At 40.0% G+C, this 21,707-nt stretch overlaps 1 protein-coding gene across 2 annotated transcripts in view; it reads left to right on the top strand.

Moving 5' to 3' along the window:
- The window catches only part of LOC133472854 (phospholipid-transporting ATPase ABCA1-like), a 71,326-nt gene that overhangs the window by 24,705 nt on the left and 24,914 nt on the right, over positions 1-21,707 (top strand). The window contains exons 15-30 of one of the 2 annotated variants that reach the window (XM_061764293.1): positions 3,003-3,225; positions 3,667-3,888; positions 6,229-6,433; positions 6,991-7,107; positions 7,824-7,995; positions 8,089-8,220; positions 9,868-10,007; positions 11,312-11,449; positions 14,466-14,620; positions 15,615-15,699; positions 16,327-16,529; positions 16,798-16,849; positions 16,991-17,053; positions 17,173-17,205; positions 17,771-17,910; positions 20,926-21,053. In XM_061764293.1, the coding sequence (XP_061620277.1) occupies positions 3,003-3,225; positions 3,667-3,888; positions 6,229-6,433; positions 6,991-7,107; positions 7,824-7,995; positions 8,089-8,220; positions 9,868-10,007; positions 11,312-11,449; positions 14,466-14,620; positions 15,615-15,699; positions 16,327-16,529; positions 16,798-16,849; positions 16,991-17,053; positions 17,173-17,205; positions 17,771-17,910; positions 20,926-21,053 (2,208 nt within the window). Of the gene's footprint in view, positions 1-1,112; positions 1,336-3,002; positions 3,226-3,666; positions 3,889-6,228; positions 6,434-6,990; positions 7,108-7,823; positions 7,996-8,088; positions 8,221-9,867; positions 10,008-11,311; positions 11,450-14,465; positions 14,621-15,614; positions 15,700-16,326; positions 16,530-16,797; positions 16,850-16,990; positions 17,054-17,172; positions 17,206-17,770; positions 17,911-20,925; positions 21,054-21,707 lie in introns of both variants that reach the window. The other variant, XM_061764292.1, reaches the window with a different exon arrangement.

The raw sequence follows: 21,707 nt of genomic DNA, 5'->3' as shown, positions 1-21,707 counted from the left end.
ACACATTGCCTCGACCCTTTTGTTTCATCTGCTACTCAGGGAACCCCTTCTCCAATTGGCTAACAAGTTTCAAATAAAAATATCCACCAGTAAAGTGGTACAAGCCCAAATCGAAATTCCGAGGGGTTCTCCAAGTTGAAGTGGCAAAATTGCCGTGACGTTTCAAATGCTGTCGCTTAAAAACTCCACTTAAAATAGGACAAATGGAACATTATTTGTGAGAAGAGCAGTGTCGGCAGTAGAATAGGTCATGTATTTTAGTAATCCATTGTTTTTTTTCCTGGAATTTATTTGTTTTGTTTCAAGTGGTCATTCGGTATGTTTTAGAAAATTCCAGAAAGATGACATATGGCCACTTGTCACATTGCTAGTTTCAGTACCTTTACCTTACCTAACTTCCAAGTACCTTTTCCTTGGTGTTATGAAACAATGCACACCCCAAATCAGCATATGTTGCAATGGCTTCTTTCCCCTTGCCATGAACTTCTTAAACAGTTGCCTGGTAATCTCATAGTGACACGTGGCCGTTGTGCACCTCTCTGTAGTGCCATTATTATTGTATTCATCGTTGTCGCACTGTCACTGGCTCTGTCAGTTCAATTTGATCACCATTACTGCATAACTGTACACTTTGTTACCAATGACTCTGCATTTTGTACCTTTGTGTATGTCCTAAATGTTCATTTTGTTATATTGTCCTTTTTGCTATAGTACTAGACGGATTCCATCTACCAAAGACAAATTCCTTGTGTGTTTAAATACACACAAAGATGATCCGGATGTTTCAGAATTTTTGTTTTTGTGTGGATGATGAAAAGCAGGCGGTAACTGTACTTATCCGTTGTTCACACACCAACAATCCGTTCACTCCTGATCCCATTTGAACTCCCTTGCTAACCAAAACAACAGTAACTGCTGAGGAACACAAACGGCGTTGGCAACGAATTGTATCTAAGTGTGGAGTCTAATGTTACATTATGCGTGGACCGTGTCTTTGACAGCGGTTAGCCTTCCAGTAGGCTCTGACATGTGGTTCCTTCGCGGGGTTGCGTTCCGGGGAACCACGTGACACTTCCTCGTTTGTCGATGCACATCCTAAAAATATTTTTCAGCTTCGTCCGAGGCATCGGAGGAATCCTCCCCATGTTCCTGGTCCTGGCCTTCACGTACACCACGTGCATGACCATCAAAGGCCTTGTTCTGGAGAAGGAGCTGCGGCTCAAGGAGGTTCTGCGCGCGGTGGGCGTGCGCGACAGCGCCCTTTGGCTGGCCAGGTTCACCGAGAACATGGTTCTGCTCGCCATTCCGTGCGCCCTACTTAGTGTCATGGTCAAGGTCAGTGGGAACGAGGCACACAAATGACACGGGATCAGATCAGATTCCAAATCACCCGACGCCCTCAATTGGGTGTGTCGGGTCACGCCTTGTCTTTTGGTACCCTTTCTAATCACCAATCACTGGCCTGTGGGATCAAATAATTGCCCATGATTACTTTTTTTCCCCCCAATGATTTATTTCTCCCTTCCAAACCAAAGTGCAATTTATTCTAATTTAGATCACAGCAGCGGCGTTTGTTATTTCCCGCAGTTGCATCACCTTTGCTTTCAAACAGGCTTCCTGTTATGCAATTAGAGTCATGGATATTTGGCACCGCATGTGTCCGTGATTGCAATTAAAGTTGATTATCTGAAGGCCAGCGGGTCGCTCGCTGCTATTTCACTGTGTGGTCTTAGTACCGCAACAGCGGCCTTGGTGTCTGCACTTTTTTAGTAAAAAAAACAAAGGACACACAAAACGTTTGCGGCAACAGCGGCGTTATGTTCCACTGCAAGCGAGCACATCCTTGTGATGCAGGAGGCATTGTTAATGATTTGAAAATGATAGCTAGTTCACATCGCCTTAATCAATTATTTTGCGGCATAACTGTGAAATGTGTGTAGTCAATAAAAACGTGTGTTCGAAAAGCTGGGTGCAATGCAATTCCCCCCCCCGTCAACCTACACTAATGTCTTTCCAAGCCCCCGGCAATGTGTAAACATTAATAACAATAAATCCAGTTAGCCAAGTGTTCAGTGCATTAAGAATAATGGCGAATCAAGCAGTAATTATCATAAGGATGCATCTGGATTAGGTGGGACAACAACCGGTCTTGTCGTATTTTTCAAGTGCTTTTTCAAGCAAACGATGTCATCCGGTTCAGATCTGTTCGTCGCGTCTGTCGTCATAAATTTCCCAAGGTACTAAACTGCCCTTCCATCGGGCATCTAAAAGCTTAGGTTGGATTTATACTGCAAGTCACTTTTTTATGCTTTAAGTGACCCATAATCTCGACCTGTGCTTTTGCTGATTGATTAAGTGTTTTGTACTGTTGTAGAGGCGTGAGTGTCATCGATCTGTGTGTTAAGAAGCCGTGAAAGGGTCTTTTCGATGTGTTGTGACAAAAAGTCAAAATTTCGTCATGTGTGTGTGCCAACAGGACAGAAAGAACACAAAAATGTTATGCAGATGACGCACTTTTTAACCTCCATTTTAATAACTGCTCGTTGGTCATGGATGTCTAAACCCTACATGCGTGAGCTGGACTGAACTGTATTGCTGGGTACTAAAATAACGATTTCCTTATAGAAGGGTATCAAAACGTTGGTTGGAGCTCCATACACTCAAACTTTGATTGGTCAAGAGAATTGTAACGGAATGGAAAGATCGCACCTTTTCTGGAAGTCTGTGGGTCAAACCGAAACTTGCAAGAAAGTTAAACTTGTAACTTGTTCAGTGTCATGTAGAATCACAAGTGGGCTCCCTGTGTCTGTATCCTCAACGAGGCTTTGGTCAGTTTTCTAAACCCGGAAGGCGTGGAATGTGGAACACAACTCTGTGGAAGACAACTCTGCGTCCTGATCGAGGAGGATAGGATTGGGACCGTGATACTGGAAAGTCAACATCCAGTCTGACAAGTGGTGTGTAAACGAGGTGTTTGTCTGGTCTTGGTGTGGCCCCATCAGGTTCCTGCAGGCTCTGGCGCGGTCGCTGCCATTATACATGACGCTGGCATGGATCTACTCAGTGGCCATGGTCGTTAAGAGTATTGTCGCCGAGAAGGAAGCCAGGCTTAAGGAGACGGTCAGGATCATGGGCCTGAGAAGCGCCATCTATTGGCTGAGCTGGGCTGTGTCCAGTGCGCTGCCGTTGGCCTTCAGCTCGCTGCTCCTTGCGCTGATACTCAAGGTGATCCCATTGATTTGGAAATGACTCCAGGAGGACCCAGCGCCTCATTTGGGGGAGTCACTCTAGAACAGGGTAAAAGAAAAAGAAATCCTTTGTACATAGTGGTTTAGTCTCTTGTCCCCTGGGGTTTCCAGCTGTGATTGTGCTAAAACAATCTGTACAAGTTTGAATCATGCCTACTTAATCCAACTTTTTCAGTTTCAATCATTCCTGGCCATTAAATTCCCCTTTTTGACCATGATTGTTTGAAAAATGTCAATCATCCCATCGGTTTTAATCATTCTTCGTAATAATGCAGTTGAAAATCTCAAAAGTCAGGCGCTGGGGTCCTCCTCCCAAAATGTCGTTTTGATTTGCCAGACGATCTCTCATGTTCGCCGTACATTTTGATCAGGTCTTCTTCCTCTGCTGTCAACTCGCAACTCTTTCTTTGTACCCCAGTATGGCAAAGTGCTGCAGTACAGCGACCCCTCAGTCATCTTTGTCTTCCTGCTGGTGTTCTGCCTGGCCACCGTCACCCAGTGCTTCTTTATCAGCGTCTTCTTCTCCAAGGCCAACCTGGCGGCGGCGTGCGGCGGCCTCATCTACTTTGTCCTCTACCTGCCGCACGGCCTTTGCTACGCCTGGAGGGACGTCATAGGTTTCGGAGCCAAAGTCGCCGTGGTAAGACTAGAGGATTTCCGCTTGTTCCTAATGGATTTCCTCCTAAAAATATGTTTGACACTGAAATAGCAAAATTGTCATACCTTGGAAGGGTTGCGTGTCACTCGGGTAAAACCCCGAAAGTTACTGTAGGCAATGCGCACACACACGGCGAGAGCTGTGGTGCCCGTCCTGTAAGATGAACCATTGATCAACTTTCAGCTTTTCTTTTGTGACCTTTATGACACTGCCACAATCATTCGTCCTCGAGCTGTCCTTTCCGCAGGCAAAGACGCATGGCTTTCCCAATCCTTACTGTCGCCAGAGAGAGATTGTCAGCGCGGCCGTGTTTCATTCCCTGCCAGTTTCAACAACTCGGATGGCCATTTTTGAAAATAGCAGCAATCAATGGTGACAGCCAGTAATATTTTTTATTGGCATCTGACGTGGCTTTCATCTGTAGTGGGCTAGCTACGACTTCCTAGTCTAAATCAATACACATGACGTTTTGTAAGTCCCCGATCACTAAGATAAGCATTTTAACGGACAGACTCGTTTCTTCGGCTGTTTCCAAATTGGAAAACATGATTGGTCAGGTTAGGGTTAGGGTTTTGGTAAGATAACGTTTGGATGTTGGTAAATGGTAAATGGTTAGACATTCACCCATTCATGCACACATCCATACACCAATGGCCGGCTGCTGCAATGGAGCAACTTGGGGTTCAGTGTCTTGCCCAAGGACACTTCAACAGTTGAAGCCAGGATTCGAACCGCCGACCCGTGGGTCACTGGACGACCCGTTCTAACAACAGAGCGACAGTCGCCCAAATGCTGGGGTTCGAGGTTATTGTTTGGGTTATAGTTTTGATTGGTCTTAGAGTTTAGTCTGTCGAGTTAGGATAGACCTAGTCAGAGTTTTGGATTACAGGTTAAATGTGAGGGTTTGAGGTTAGGATTTCCGGTTGTATGTTAGGGTTAGGTTTTTGGGTTTAGTCTTAGATGTTAGGGTTAAATGTTACATTTTGAGGTTAGGGTTAATGGTCAGGGTTAGGATTTGTGTTTGGGTTGGAACGCTGTTTAAATGGGTTAGGGTTTTTGGTTCCCACACCTCCATTCAATCATTATTCTGTCTTGATTACCTTTTAAACGCAGTTCATGGCAGGGAGAGGCAAGGAGAGGTTGACTTCCCCACTATTAGCCTTTAGCGAAAACTACAGCTCACATTATACATAACGCATTATAAACCACCCACCGCCCCCCGCCGCCCACCCGAAAGTGCTGAGATTTTATTTTCTCCCCTGCTTCTCCAAGACGGATAGCCTTTTAGCCTGCTAATTAGCATAAGCAATGTTTCCCTGACCGCGCCGCTATCCAGATCATCCCCATGCTTTATCAGGTTTTTCCTCTCTCCTCGAGTGTGGATGATATTACACTGTGTCAAGGGAAACATGCTCTCCCCCAACATTGTCTCTGATAATGAAGTCTTTAATCGGAGTGGAATTCTTTCACCTGAATTCCAACGACCAGATGGCGGCTGTGTGCCCAACGAGAGCTCCAGGCATATTTGCTTTTGTTCTTTTTCCTACGGAAAAAAAGGGAACAATCCTTTTATGTCCAAGAATACCTGCAATGTATCTCCCTTGCAATTTCCTATGGAAAGTTATAACCAATTATTCAAAACACCTCGGGTTGCTTTTTTTTTTTTTCTCCCCTGAAAGTGAAATCCTCACTTTCTAAAGACAAAACTGATTGCTTCCTACTACAAGCTTAGAATGTTTTGAGAATAATCCGTCCTGCTAGGTTTTAGTTTACTTCCTATGTCACTCAATACAACTTTATTTTCGTGAAATGCTTCTTCCTAGCTAAAAATGCGACAATAGACCATCAGTTCTTTTTTTTCTGTACATTGTACTGCTTAACCCTTCTGTTGGATTTGTTCCTTACCAACAGCCAAAATATACAAACATAAAAGGAGGGTTAGAGGTACAACAACCCCAGTGACAAGCCATTGAATCCGCCCGCCCAAGCGCAGTCAGAATCGGTGACGGTTTGCTCCAGAAGCCGCAGGAAATGCTTCTTCCAGGGCACAAATGCTGCGAGCAAATGAGGCGTGAGGCGGCAGCTGGCAAGCAACACGATGATGCAGAGCGATAGGCGGCGGCGGCTAATGTTTCACGGGCAAAAGCGTCGCTCGCAATTTCCACTCCGTGTAGGATTTATGGTTTGTTTTGAATGTGTATGCAAAAAGCATTTTTTTTATGGGTGTTCCCGAATGCAACGCAGCATCAAACAAGCCGTGTACCTGCGCGCGTTGGCGCCTGTAAACAGTCACGCAAGCGCCCGCTTCCTGTTCCCCCTCAGAGTTTATTGTCCTGCGTGGCATTCGGCTTTGGCTGCGAGAGCTTCTCCAAGTACGAGGAGCAAGGCGTCGGCATGCAGTGGTCCAACATTGGCCGGAGTCCCGACGAGGGCGAGCGCTACACCTTCGTCGTGTCCATCGCCATGATGCTGTTCGACGCCGCCCTCTATTGGACGCTCACTTGGTACATCGAAAACGTCTTCCCAGGTAGATGACTTCAAATGAAATATTGCACACGGTGCAGCCACAACATTAGATACGCCGTTACATACCAGCACGAAAACGTCCAGTACGTTATTTTAATGTCATTATATATACATATGATTCTTTTTAACACTTGTAGGAATGTTATTGTATTTTTTTTGTTATTTAAAAAAAGCTGATAATAGGAACAACAACATTATCAACAACTACAATAATAATATTAACTAGAGCTGCAAGCAACTATAATCGGGCCCTCGCACCCTGGCCCCGTTGAGGTAGTGGCACGCATATGAAGGGCCGCAAATTGCCCCCGGGTGGTAGGTTGGACACCACGCTGTAGGACATATGCAAAGTTATGGCCCATATTGAGTAAATGTGGGCCACACAAAAATGGAGTACGACTCTCAAATGGCCCCCAGGCCATAGCTTGACACCACTACTGCATATTATTGCTTTTTCTTCTTTTAAATATTATATTCTGGCAACTAAATTGCCTTTTTATTGTTACTGTAATCGCATGATTAAAAATGTTGCACCTTGTGTTGGGCGCTTGATCTCAGGCCAGTATGGGATCCCCAGGCCGTGGCACTTCCCGTTCACGGCGTCTTACTGGCGCGGGAGCGCCTGCGTGCCTGGCGACCATTTGCGAAAGGACGACGGCGGCGGCACGCACAACGGTAACGTGTAACCACACGCACGCACGTACGCATGCTGTTGTTTGAAGTGTAAGATGTGCAGGTGACGAACATTAGCGCCTTCGTTGTCACGTCAGGTGACGATCGCGCTTTTGTTCCGATTAACATTCAGGTCTATTTTGGGCCCCGACTTTGTCAACAGAACAGCGTCAACTTTTGACAACTTTTCCTCCCATTATTTCGACTTTCCTCTCATAATACTACGACTCTTCTTCTGATATTTTGACTTTATTTACCCCATATTTTGAGTTCATATTGAAATAATATTGTACATTTTGTCTCATAAAATGAGGTTTTTCGCACGGTTACATTTCCGCATAATATTTGGACTTTATTTATGCCATGTTTTTACGTTAATTAATTCATTGACTTTCTTTCTGGTAAAAATTGTGACATTTTAGTGACTTTATTCATGTAAGATTATGATTTTACTAAATATTTTTCTTCATAACGTCGGCGCTTTATTGTAGTATTTTTGACTTTTTATTCGCACAATATTTTAGATTTTAGTTTTGAGGTCCTATTTTACATTTGGCGTAATTCTGGAAAAACTGTTTCACATAAATTACAAATGACAAATTTAATCAATTTAGTAATATTACCACCTCCTTCAAATAATACTTAGATTTCATTCATGCACTATGTTGATTTTATTATTGACAAATTATTTGAACCATCCACGTCATTCTCTTCTCAAGAGTATGTGGAGAAAGCCGACCCCCGTCTGAGAGCTGGGGTGTCGGTGCGAAACCTGGTCAAAATCTACAAGACTGGAAACAAGCCGGCTGTGGACGGGCTGAGCGTGGACTTCTACGAGAACCACATCAGCTCCTTCCTGGGCCACAACGGAGCCGGGAAAACCACCACCATGCAAGTCGTTTCTGTGTTTTCCCGGTGTTTTTTTTTTTTTTTTTTTTTTTTTTAGCGCACCGGCGAGAATATCAACCACGTCCTCCCGCGCAGGTCAATTCTGACGGGCCTGTTCCCGCCCACGTCGGGCACCGCCCTCATCAACGGGTACGACATCCGCACGGACGTGGACGGCGCCCGGAGGCACCTGGGCATGTGCCCCCAGCACAACATCCTCTTCAATGAGTAATATTTATTCAATATTCAATATTTATTCAGATTATGTTTGGACTTCAATTAACCTAATATTAGCACATTACTCCCGTAACTTCACGCTTTTTCTTCTCGTAAAATTACAACTTTTTGATAGTGAATTTATTGTAATATTTTGACCTCATATTTTAAATGTATTTTTAACATTACGACTTCACGCTTGTAACATTGCGACCTTACTGTGGGGAAAATGACAACAGTTTCACCCGTGATAGTACAACTTTATTCTGATCATATTATTATTGACATAATATTTTAAAGATTTTCTTGAAAAAAATAACTTTTTGTTTCCCTCATAATTACCTAATTACCATATTGTTGTCATAATATTTGGACTTTGTTTTATTATTATTTGTAATTTTTATTTTTATTTATTTTTTACAATTTTCTATAATATACCGACGTTAGTCCTGAAAAGTTAACTTTTATTTCCTTCATAATTTTGCAACTTTGTTCCCAGAATAGTTTGATTTGAAATGATACTTTTTAAAACATTTATTTCTTTCTCCAAACATGTTGATGTAATTTTTGCAATATTCAACATGTCTTCTTATAAACTGAAAACTTTTCAGTTTCATTTTTTTCCCATGATATTAGAACTTACTCTGTGAAAATTACACCCCCACCCCCTTTTAATATTACAGCTTTAGTCTCATCATATTTTGACGTTATTTATTTAATATTGTAAATTTAGAATACTGAATGGGTTTTTTTTTCTGTAATATTGCAATTACTCTGGGTAAATTACAAATTGTCCCCCTTGTAATATTAAAACTTTATTGTCATTACATTTTAACCTTATGTATTTATATATCCATCCATCCATCCATCCATTTTCTGAGCCGCTTCTCCTCACTAGGGTCGCGGGCGTGCTGGAGCCTATCCCAGCTGTCATCGGGCAGGAGGCGGGGTACACCCTGAACTGGTTGCCAGCCAATCGCAGGGCACATACGAACAAACAACCATTCGCACTCACAGTCATGCCTACGGGCAATTTAGAGTCTCCAATTAATGCATGTTTTTGGGATGTGGGAGGAAACCGGAGTGCCCGGAGAAAACCCACGCAGGCACGGGGAGAACATGCAAACTCCACACAGGCGGGGACGGGGATTGAACCCCGCACCTCAGAACTGTGAGGCTGACGCTCTAACCAGTCGGCCACCGTGCCGCCTGTATTTATATATATATATATATAGTTGACATTATTTACAAGGTATTTAAACTTTTTTCTGTAATATTACGACTTACTCTGGGGAAATGGCAATGTGTTTTTACCTCAAATGTGTACAACTTTATTCTCATCATATTTCAACATTATTTAAATAATATTTTGTCTATATTCATGTCATTATTGGACTTAATTTACAAAATATTTTTCACATCTTTTTCCTCGTCATGTTCCAACTTTGTTCTCATCATATCTTGACTTAACACAATATTTTGACTGCATTATTGGCACAACATTGCACTTGTATTCTGGGGAAATGACACCTTTTCGCGCAATATTATGATTTCCCCCTGGAAAGATTGCGTGTTTTCTCGTCATATTTTAGTACGACTTTATTTTCATCATATTTTCGACGACATTTTGCATTGTGTTTTGCTATTTTGCGTTCCCAGGCTGACGGTGGAGGAGCACATCTACTTCTACGGCCGTCTGAAGGGACTCAGTCACGCCGAGGTGAAGGCGGAGACGGAGCAGATGATCCAGGATGTCGACCTGCCGCACAAGCGACAAGACCTAGCCAAGAACCTGTCAGGTGGGTTGCTAACCAAAACAGCAGCACTCTCGTACTCGTGATAGGACGATATGTCGTTTGACATGAATAAAGCTGATATATAATGTAAATAAAGTCCATATATTCAAGTTAAGTAAAGTAGTTGGTTAAAATCCAGAAAAAAAAAATTGGACGAAGGAAATTGGAACAAGCTGTAATATCATGAGAAATTAAATACATTTTTCCCAAAGTAAAGCTATAATAGGACAGAAAAATGAAACATTAACATCCAAATATTTCATATATCAAAGCCAAAAAATTCCTTTAAAGTCAAAATATTGTATAAATATAATAATTATAAGTTAAAGTTGTAATATTTGTCACTATGTGAATAAAAAAATCAACAAAATAATAAATTAAATTTATAAATTACTTAGTCAAAATATTCTATACATATAGAAGGAAATTGTATAAGGTGAAGTTTCAATATTTTTTGTCACATTACGTGAATAAAAATAAATAAATAAATAAAATAAAAAGAATTCCTGAAAGTCAAAATATGATATAAATATAGGATGAAATTGTATAATTATAAGGTAAAGCCGTAATATTTCTTGTCACTTTCCGTGAATAAAGTTTATATATATGTGTGTGTGTGTATGTATATATATAGAGAGAGAGAGAGAGAGAGAGAGAGAGAGAGAGAGAGAGAGAGAGAGAGAGAGAGAGAGAGAGCGAGAGCGAGTGCATCCAGTCATATTTTTATTGGAATAAAGTCACATTTGTAAGGGGGAAAAAAAGGTAATTTCTAAAAGTACTGTAAAAAAAAAAAATGTCATAAGTACATTCCCCATATTCCAAAAACATGGTCATTTTCCAAGAGTAAAGTCCTAATATTGTATTGTCTTTTCAATTGAATAAATTTAATATGGCACGTAAATAAATTGAAACCACCTGAAATCTAAAAGTGTAATTTTGGAAGGATGAATTCAAAATCATGCACATTAATGAAGTCAAAATTATTGGAATTTTCAAAGGAAAAAAATGTAGATCAAAATAAATGAAAATGTAATATTACGAGGGTCATGGTTTTCGCAGAGTTAAGTGGTAAAATGACAGGAATAATTCTTAATGACATGAAAATAATGCTAGCATAGCATTAAAGGTTCTAATTGAAACGGTCAAAACCAGCGGTAGGGTGCCGACTTCTGAGGTCGATGGAATGCGTGGTGAGGAGCGCCGGCTAAAATAATTCTCAGTGGGCGCCGCCGGACCCCCTTTCTCATTCCGAAAGGAAACTTGGTGTTGCCTCACTCGCACACCGACATGGAGATGAATGTTTACAGGCGGCATGCAGAGGAAGCTGTCGGTGGCCGTCGCCTTTGTCGGCGGATCAAAAGTCGTCATCTTAGACGAGCCCACGGCGGGGGTGGACCCATACGCCCGCAGGGGGATCTGGGAGCTACTCCTCAAGTATAAACAAGGTACGCCGCCACCAAAAAAGCCCTTTCAACTTCGCCGCCGTTTGTAGTCGCGAGCGGGGAGCTTGTCGAAAGTTTCCGAGCAAACGCTCGCGTGTGTTCAAATGAGACCGTGATGCAAAAGTAGTAAGAACAATCAACGGGGGACATTTTTATTTCCTTCCCCTTCTTGTGTTCCACTTTAAAATTAGACATTATGTAAATACAGTCAAAATATGATTGGTGTGGGGGGGAAGCAGCCCATTATGAGGGGAAAAACCTTATTTTCCAGCGACAGATTAAACAATTCAATATTATGTAAAGAAGGTCAAATGATTACATCGATAAAGTCAGAGAAAAAAAGCAAAGTCAAAATTAACTCATTCACTGCCAGCCTTCCCAGTTAACATGGATATGTGACTTCTAAAGCCGTCAATGGCAGTGAATGTATTAGTCAAAATACGATGGGGGGGGAAAAAACTTAATATTACGAGGGAAACCAAATGTCATTTTCCCCAGAGTAAAGTTGTTATTATGTAAAACAAATGATTCAATATTTTGTAAATAAAGTTGAAATATTATGTAAATAAGGTCAAAGTATGACGGGGAAAAAAGTGTTCCACGTCTTGTGGTCCACTTCGGACAAAAAAAGCAAAGTCGAAATTAAATATTATGTTAATAAAGTCAAAATATGAATGGGAGAAGAAAGTAAGCAATTATGAGGGGTACACATTATTTCCAAGAGTAAAGTCGTAATATTAGAGAGTAAACAATTCAGTACTATTTAAATGAAGTAAAATTGTTACATAAATGAAGTCAGAGAAAAAAGTGATGTTACGTAAAAAAATATTACATGAATAAAGTAAAAGTATTATTGGAAAAAGTGTTCCACTTGTAATTCCGTAAGGTAAAAAATAAAAATAAAAAAAATATGTAAAGTCAAAGTATTCGGGGAAAAAGTCTGATATTATGAGGGAAAAACATTATATTCCCTTACTAAAATTGTAATATTACAGAAATTTTTTTTATTCTCGTACGATTAAGACTTTTTTTTTTTTTTTTTTTTTCCGGAAAATCACTCCTGCGAGATTGCGACTTTTGTCCTGGGCGTATTTGACCTGATTTTTGCACGATTAAGATAAACTGTTATTTTTGTACATTCAAGACTAAAGTCTCTTTTTTTTTTATTTATTTTTTTCTTGGTTCTTTTTCTTCTTTTTTTGGGAGAGGCATCAAACTGAGCACAGTGACAAAAGGTGTCGAGGCGTTGGCAGGAATTTTGTATCGCGCCTTAACCTGGGACACGTGTGTTAATTAGCACACGCGGCGGGAATGTGAGTACTGGGGTTGCGTGTGGATTGCTGAATTAAGCATGGCCACAAAAAAAATATATATATATTTTTTTGTTTTGTTTGTTTTTCCATGAAAAGCAACTTCCTAATTGTACAAAAATAAGGTCGAATTTTATTGGGAGACAAATTGCAATCTTCTGAGAATAAAGTCTGTTCTTTTACGGGAAAAAAAATGTCTTTCCTGGTACAACTGATTTATTTATTTATTTATTTTTTTGACCTCATGCGCATACAATTTAGATTTCTTTGCTGTGCAAATACAACATTTTCTCATACAATTACCACTTCTTTTTTTAGAGGAAGTGGGGGGAATCCATTTTCATTCTAGTACAACAATTGTTCTTGAAAATTGAAATTTTATCCTCATCCGATTCCAAACTTTATTCAGTTCTGTTTTTTCTCGAGAAAATACGAGTTTATTCTAGCACACTTACCTTCAAAAGTTCTTATTCCCATATGATTATGAACACATACTATTTAAGATTTTGAATTTTATCCTGTAAAAATTTGACCAACTAACCACAAGTTTGCGACTTTTGTGGTGGAGAAATTAGACCTTGTACAATTACGACTTTTTTGTCTTGCGAAAATATGACTTTATTCTCGTACAATTCCAATTGTTCTTGAAAATGTTATTCTTATTCTCATTTGGTTTCCCTCAGAAAAGTACAAATTTTTTCTGTCACGATTAAGAAAATAAAAAATACATGCTTATTCTAGCACATTTGTCCTTGAAATCTTTTCCAGCAACTTTTTTTTTTTGGCTGGGAAAAAAATCATTTTCTTGTAGGATTATGCATTTTTATCTTGTAAAAATACAACGTTTACGGGTGCAGGTATGACTCGTTTTTTTTGAGAAAAATACCGTCCTTGAAAAATAGGACCTTATTCTCGTACGATTATGGCTTTTTTTTTTTTATTGGAAAATACAACTTGATTCACATCCAATTAAATTTGTTCTTTACAACAAAAAAAAACAAGTTGACCTTATTTGTGTACGATTACAACTTCTTTTCAGTGAGAAAATGTCACTTTATTCTAGGACAATTACATTTATTCTTTAACAAAATTAGACCTTATTTGTGTATGATTAGGACTTCTTTTTTGTGAGAAAATACAACTTTATTCTTGTACAGTTAAAATGAGGTTGTTGTTGAAAATTCAAATGTTATTCTCGTACGATTCAATTTTTTTTTCCCCCTTGGGAAAATGCAACTTTTTTTCTGATAGGATTTAGACTTTTATTTATTCAACCTTGCACAGTTACGTTTGTCCTTGAAAACTTGGACCTTATTCTTTTTTTTTTCAGCGAAAATATATATTTATTCTTTGAAACTTTGATTTTATTCTCTTATCTTTCTTGGGGGGGAGGAAAAAAATGTGATAACGACTTTTGAGGGAAAATGCAGTCATTTCCCGATAGTGAGTTGGTTCTGATATGGGAATAATTTTACACGTAATGTGTTCAAATTGGCGATGCTTCCCCTCGAATGGTAATAATAATATCATTGTGCTCGGCGTGATGCTTCTCTGTTTCTCCCCCAAAAAAGAATAAGAGCTAAAAATAAGCCGGCCTGTTGCATGGTAACCCTGGTCTCCATCAAGATTTTAATTCACGCCTACGCGCGGCGGTCTGCTTTGTTGCCATGGCGATTAGTGGCTAAAAGTAAGAGTGGGGATCTCCGCAGGCCGCACCATCATCCTGTCGACGCACCACATGGACGAGGCGGACATCTTGGGCGACCGCATCGCCATCATCGCCCACGGCAAGATGCGATGCTGCGGCTCGTCGCTGTTCCTGAAGAAACGCTTCGGCACGGGCTACTACCTCACGCTGGTCAAGGTACTCAACCCACGCTTCAGACTGGCTGCATTATTGTTGGAGTATTCGATATACACGGCACAATAAACAAAAATAACATTGGACAAACGGTCAAGCACAAATATAAAATGAGAACACTCACAAGGAGCTGCTGTAAACCACAACTCACGTGCAGACGCTCACACGCAGACAAAGTGGCCAACCTGAATTCCTACCCGTTTTTTTTCTTTATTTCCACATGATTACAGTTTTCCATGAAAAAAAATTACCTTAATCTTGGAAATATAAATAAAATTCATGCATGATTAAGACTTTTTTTCTTCTTTATTCTCAAATGATTTTGCATTATTCTTAAAAAAATACAACTTGATTCTCGTACCATTTGGACTTTTTGTTCCCTTAAAAATAAAACTCCATTATTGCACTATAAATTAAATTCATGTACGATTGTTTTTTTTCCTCTTTAGTGTCAAATTTAGTGTATTCTGTGTAAAATATATCACTTATATATATATATATATATATATATATATACATATTTATTTATTTATTGTTGTCCAGTTATATATTTTATTTTATACTTTATATTTATGTATATATTTATTGACATATTTTGTATTTTATTTTATTTTTTATATATATTGTTGTCCAATTATGACGTTTTTGTCTTGGTAAAAAAAATCCGACTTCATCACAATAAGATTGTTACGTTTGCTCTTAAATAATACAACACCATTCTATTTTCTCCTCGAAATTGATGTAAAATTCTTTTTCTCTCGCAAATAAAAGCAAACGTGAACAAATGTTTGAATGCTCGTTTGAACTGTTGATCGTGGCCATTTAATTGGGATCAAAGCGAGCCTGTTTGGCACATTCCACTTTAATTAGAGCCATTAAGTGGAAAAACCGAGTGGCGTTATTCAGTTAACGCGAGGCTGGAGTTGTCGAGGAGTCACTGTTCATCATTCTAAGTGGCCCAGCCCGTCTGCTTCTAATCCAATTGTGTCTCTCGCAGGAGCAGGAACGTCCTTCAAGGAGGAGCGGCGTACACGACCGCGCCGCCGTCGGGAGTCGAACCGGCAACAGAGTCCATCCGTCAGGTACAAGAGCGACGTCAAGTTCATTCCTTCCATCCTCAACACCGTGGCCGCCATGCATACAACTTAAGGCTCAATGCAAAACTCCTCATCTGCGAAAAGACGTTTGACAGAAAAGACGTTTGACAGATACACAAAATGATTTCATCCTTGTCGGATTCCGACTTTTTTTCTGAAAAAAAAAAAATAATAATAATAATAGATACTTTTGTGTGGATTAAACCTCATTTACTTAAAAAAAAAAAGCATGTGACTTCGAACAATAAGACTTCATTGTCGTAATAATTAAGATTTTTCTTTTTTCTAGAATTTTTTAAAAACTTTTTTCCCCGTAAGACATTATTGTGGTAAAAACAACTTATTTTTCTCACAAAATAAGACTTCATACTTTTTTAAAATTAATAACTTTTGTTGAAAAAACAAATAACTCAACTTTAAAAATCAACCGTAGCTGCACATAAATAAAAATAAGGGTAGAGTCGAATGGTGAGTTGAAAGCCAAGGAAAAAATAATACAAGGTTTCTCCTATCAAAAATTATTATATTGGTGTAACCTTCCGACTCTTGTCTTGGAAAAGTAAGCTTTTCAAGAAGACTTTTTTTTTTTTTTTTTTTTTTTTGTCTGGGCAGATTTGACAGCAGTGGGTGAGCTGGTGCGGCGCCACATCCCAGGGGCGCTCTTCTTGGAGCGCATCGGCCAGGAGCTCACCTACGTCCTGCCCTACGACGGCGCCCGGGACGGCACTTTCGCCCAGCTCTTCCGCGAGCTCGACCTGGTCAGGGTCGACCTGGGCTTGACCAGCTACGGCATCTCTGACACCACACTGGAAGAGGTACAGGAGTACAGAACAATCCCTTTTTAAAATTTGAGTCACAAAAAGAAACATTTATTGTGCATTAATTGGTATTCAAACATATAGCAAGATGACAGCCTGGGTAAACTTATGAGGGTTTTACATCATGGTCTTTAGTTCAGTCCTTTTCCAAATAAGAATTGATCAAATGCAAACGTTCTAGCACTTGCTATCCAAACACATAACATTGGTCCAAGTAGCACGTTCCTCATTCCATGCTACACTCATACAAACTTTCTTTTCACAGATTTTTTTGAAGGTGGCTGAAGACACGGGAGTGGATGCAGCAGACATTTCAAGTAAGTCCCTTTCGCAGGCAATAATATGCCACCTGAGTGAGCCTTTTTTAACGTACTTTTTTTTTTTTAATTATTGTTATTTATAACCAACCGTAAATTGGGTCAGGCCAAAACAGCATCTTTTATTTTTAATTCCCACAGCGACAAAGCGGAATAGCGTCTCGGCCGCCACCGTCCATCCCGAAACGGAACAGGAGCCGAGCGGCAAGTCTCATTGCATCTATTTCAGAATATGAAAAAAAAACGAAGAAAGCGCAGCGGAAGCGTTTAATAATGCAGCTAGGTCACTCGGCATGCTTTTTCTTTTCTGTGCTTCCATGCAGGTGACACGGAAATGTTTGCCAGTCAAGTGGAAGGTAGGTTTGTTACTGCAAAAATGTTTGATTAGTTTAAAATGCTAGCTTATTGCTAACAGTTGCTGTGTTTACATATAGCGAGAAAGCAACCCGAGGAGGCTGTTTGATAAACTTCTACAGCTTATATATATATATATATATATACTTTATATATTTATATACTTGATCTTTTATTTCTGTTTTTCTGGGATTATCATGACAAAATTAACAGCAACACCCTGTAAAAGGGATTTTTGTTCATATATAGGGATTTGATCTGGTAATAAGAATAGTAATACAAAAATATTCATGAGTGGATTGTCATCAAAAACTTTTTAAAACCTTACACATGAAAACAATTGAAGTTAAAATTGGAATGTTATATCCATTTTTTTTAAATGTGTGGATTGTCAATTTAAAGGAAAAGTAGTCCAAAAATGACCACAAAATAATATAAAAGCCATGCAAATGTTGTAGAAGGAGCAGGTGGAGCGTTTGACACAGTACCTGAGCAGCTCATTAGGCTCCCCATGCTTGTCGTTGTGGCTGTGATAAATAACCAGGTGGGGGTCCATGTCCACATCAGGTTTACAGAGGGACGCCCGTGTCGGCGGTAGGGGCTCGACGGTCATCGGTGGGTGGGAGCTGATCAGGAGGCAGTTCCTGGCGCTCTTCATCAAGCGCTTCCACCACGCCCGGAGGAGCCGCAAGGGACTCATTGCCCAGGTAATGGCCTCCGTCTGCCATATTGATGAATTGAAGGGAACGCGAGAGGGATGTTTGGGAAGATCTTGTGAGTGTTGTATGGAAATTACCAGTTAGTGTTATAGAGTAAGCCTACAGTATCCATAAGCTAACACATGGGTGACAAACATACGGCCCGTGGGCCAGAACCGTCCCTTCGGGGGGTCCAATCCGGCCCGTGGGGATGGAGAACTATTGGCGCTATTTTTCAATAAAAGAAACTTGTTGCTAATTTTGTCCACTGGAGGATGCACTGACAACACCTAAATGACATTGATGCACTTGTGAAGGCCAAACAATGCCAAGTTTCAGGAGGACACTAATATAAAATGGTGAAAATAAATAGAAAATGTAGAAATTTTTAAGACATTGACTATTACAAAAATTTCAGTCAAAAGCTTCACTTCAAAAGAGGTTGGTTTGTTGGAACTTTGTTTTTTTTTTTTTTTTTTTTTTTTTTTCCATGCACTGCCACAACTTAAATTTGTATGTATACATTTACAAAGGATGCATAACTGAATGGTGCATCCTCACTGATTCATAATACTGTTGAAATAATCTTTGGTTAAAAATTTCAAACTGCTCATATGATTTGCAACAAAATTTGCAACCAGATAATAATGCCCGCGTTTGTCTGGCAACCAGTTCAGGGTGTAACCCGCCTCCTGCCCAATGATAGCTGGGATTGGCTCCAGCACTGCCGCGACCCTTGTGAGGATAAGCAGCTCAGAAAATTGATGGATGGAGATAATGAATAAATGTGGATGTTTTGCGAAAGTACTTATTTGCACCAAAAAAATGGGGAAAAGTTTGAATAACTGTTATTTAAGGATTTTTAAGATGGCCCACTCGAGATGTAATTGGGGTAAATGTGGCCCGTGAAAATGAGTTTGACACCCCTGAGCTACCGTCACATATCTGTATAGCCCCCAAACTGATAGTGTCCAAGTACGCACACAAAACTGTGGTATTGCGATATATTTCATCAGAGTTAATAAACCAAGATCAGATCTATCGATAGAGATGATACTAATGCTGTCCTATGTCCAATGTACAGTATGTGCATTTTAGAGGGTGAGAAAATTGAGTCATATAAGTGGTGATTAATATGTTGAACTGGAAATAATCAGTAAATGTAGATGCAAAGATTTCATCCATGGAAATGCATTTATACGGCCATAGTATCTACATGCTGGCTGCAATCCCACCCACCTCATGCCTGTGATTATGCACTCAAAAGTCAAATGTTTTTTTTTTCCCTTTGGCGTCACACACTAATCACATGTTTTTATTAGTCACATATTAAATACAACCGCGGCATAATTGCACAGATGACAGGCTGCTATTAGCCCATTAAGTGGACCTCTGTTTTGTTTCTCTTCTCTGTAATTTCCAAAGTCAAAACCAATAAACGGCACACATTTCCAATGAGTCACAATTCATTTCACAGAGGAGTGGTGACCAAGGTACGGCAATTATTTAAAATGTTTTGGGAAGTGTGGAAAGCCATTAGATGTCATCAATTCTGACAAGAGCAATGTGATGATTTAATTCTAAAATAATAATAATAGGGTATGAGTAGCGTTTTTACCAAACAAAAATATTGTTGGGTGAAAGTACAGGTTTGGAGTGGATGCAGAGCTGTAAATTAATACCCCTGTCTATGTAAATGTTTAACTTTGTGTTTTAATTCACATCTAGATTATAAATGACCATTAAAACTGAATAGCAGTGGCTGTAGGACAGAGGCCTAAGGCATACCCGTGTATTTTGTATTGATTAACATAAAATATTGAAGAGTATGAAACATGAACAGCACTGGTTCTATGACAGACCCCTGAGGTACACTCTTCAATGTACACGCTTCAAAATGGCTAAAAACTCCCTTTATGGCCCCGGAAACACAAAAGCAGTAATTAGCATTAAACGCAAGTTGGTGACCGGTCATGACTTACATAATCATTGCTCCATCTGGGTAAAAAGTGAAACTTTGTGTATTGATTCACTTATGAAGTGCAAAACACTAATTACTGGGTAACAGTGGTTCTAGGACAGAGCCCTGAGGCACACCTTTGCTTCTAAATTCTTCCATCCCTTTTTCAGCAGATATCTTTGTTTTGTAAGCTGTTACAGCCCCCGAAACACAAAAGCGGTGATAAATGTCCCAACCAGGTTGACCACCAGTCGTGGCTCGACGCTCACAATTGCATATTCATCACTTGAGCGTAATGAGCACCGTCATAAAACTAATCTGTTTTTGTGTTTAAACCCATTCCGGGTCCAGCCTGGCCTCCCCTCATCTTGAAATCCCCGATAAACTCATGCATTGTTCATGACGAGTGCTCTGGCTTTTACGAAGCCTTAATGACTTTGTTTTCCGCTGCGCTCTCAATAGGAGAAGTACCAGCTGTCACCTGCAATTACTGTCAAATAAGAGAATAAGGGAGAACAAGAAAGAGAGAGAGAGAGAAAAAGACAAGTCTGTCATTAAGCTTTTCAGTCTCATCACTTCTCTGCACCGTGAGTTTTCGGATTTCCAACCACGGGATTTTGCAAATTTGCACGCCAGGCCAATTAATCACACGTACGCTTTCTTCTCCCACCCCCCACTCACCCAAACATACAAGTGATTAAGCATTAAAGATATCTGACCTTTAAGCCGGCTCTTAACAATGGAATGAGGAAAAATTAATTATGTGCGAGAGAATTGGATTTTTCCTTTTAAGAAAGAAAAAGCACCCAAAAAAAGAATACAAGAAACTCATGATGAACCGTCCGGATGTAGCAAATCTTTTTCTCACAAGAATAGATAGTATCGATATACCAACAGATGCATCGTTAATGAAAATACTGATACTGTCTGTATGTGTAGTTTAGGGGTGGGACAAAACAAATAATATTGGTATCGTGATATGACCGAATTGATATCTTCTTACATTATTGATAAACGGGCGTGTGATTTATTGGGATCGGTGAACAATCGCTGCTGTGCTTTAGGTGGTTTTGCCTGCTGTTTTCGTGTGCCTCTCCCTGATCTTCTCACTCATCGTTCCGCCATTCTCCGAATATCCCAGTCTTGAACTGCAACCCTGGATGTACGGCTTGCCTCAGACCACCTTCTTCAGGTACACACTGTTACTTCACTGGTTCATACATCACAGCAATCCCGCAATAAGTGACGAGGCCTTGGGAGATTTATCTTGACATCTCAATCAGTTCACAGTTCCAACACTGTATGTGTGTGTGTGTGTAATCCTTTGAGTACTGGATTAGCATATTTCTGTCGCCTCATCGCTTTTTACTCTCCAGGGTGTGCCCCCAAAGGATTTTGATATTACCCAGTGCCAATCACCTGTTTAAAAGAATACGTCCTTATCTAAAAGATAATTTATCCAAACCTGTAGGTATTTTATTTCCCCTGATGTTACCTTAACACAATTAACTGTGGGCTCGGCTCATATTCTTTGATACAGTTTGTACATCTGTTCTGTTCTGTGCTGAGCCCAGAAGTTGCTAAACAAGACAGAAGCACTAGCGCATGTCAGATTATTCGACGCTGACATGATACCTAAATACACTCCCCCAGGCCATTTGTGGAAGTAACGGTATTACTCACATGTGGCTCTAAGAAGCATTTATCCTGGCTAGCTTCCCCTTTTTTGTTTTCTACATAGTAGTGTAGCCTGGTTATCAAAATAACTTTGACCGCAGTTGTAATTTTCAAACTACATTTCAGCGACCTTCGCTCCGACCAATTACTGAACATTGTCTTTTCGCTC

This window comes from Phyllopteryx taeniolatus, chromosome 23, assembly GCF_024500385.1.
Source record: "Phyllopteryx taeniolatus isolate TA_2022b chromosome 23, UOR_Ptae_1.2, whole genome shotgun sequence".
In the NCBI taxonomy this organism is placed as follows: domain Eukaryota; kingdom Metazoa; phylum Chordata; class Actinopteri; order Syngnathiformes; family Syngnathidae; genus Phyllopteryx; species Phyllopteryx taeniolatus.
Note: the sequence above shows the minus strand (reverse complement) of the source record. Positions and strands in the feature narration are given on the sequence as shown.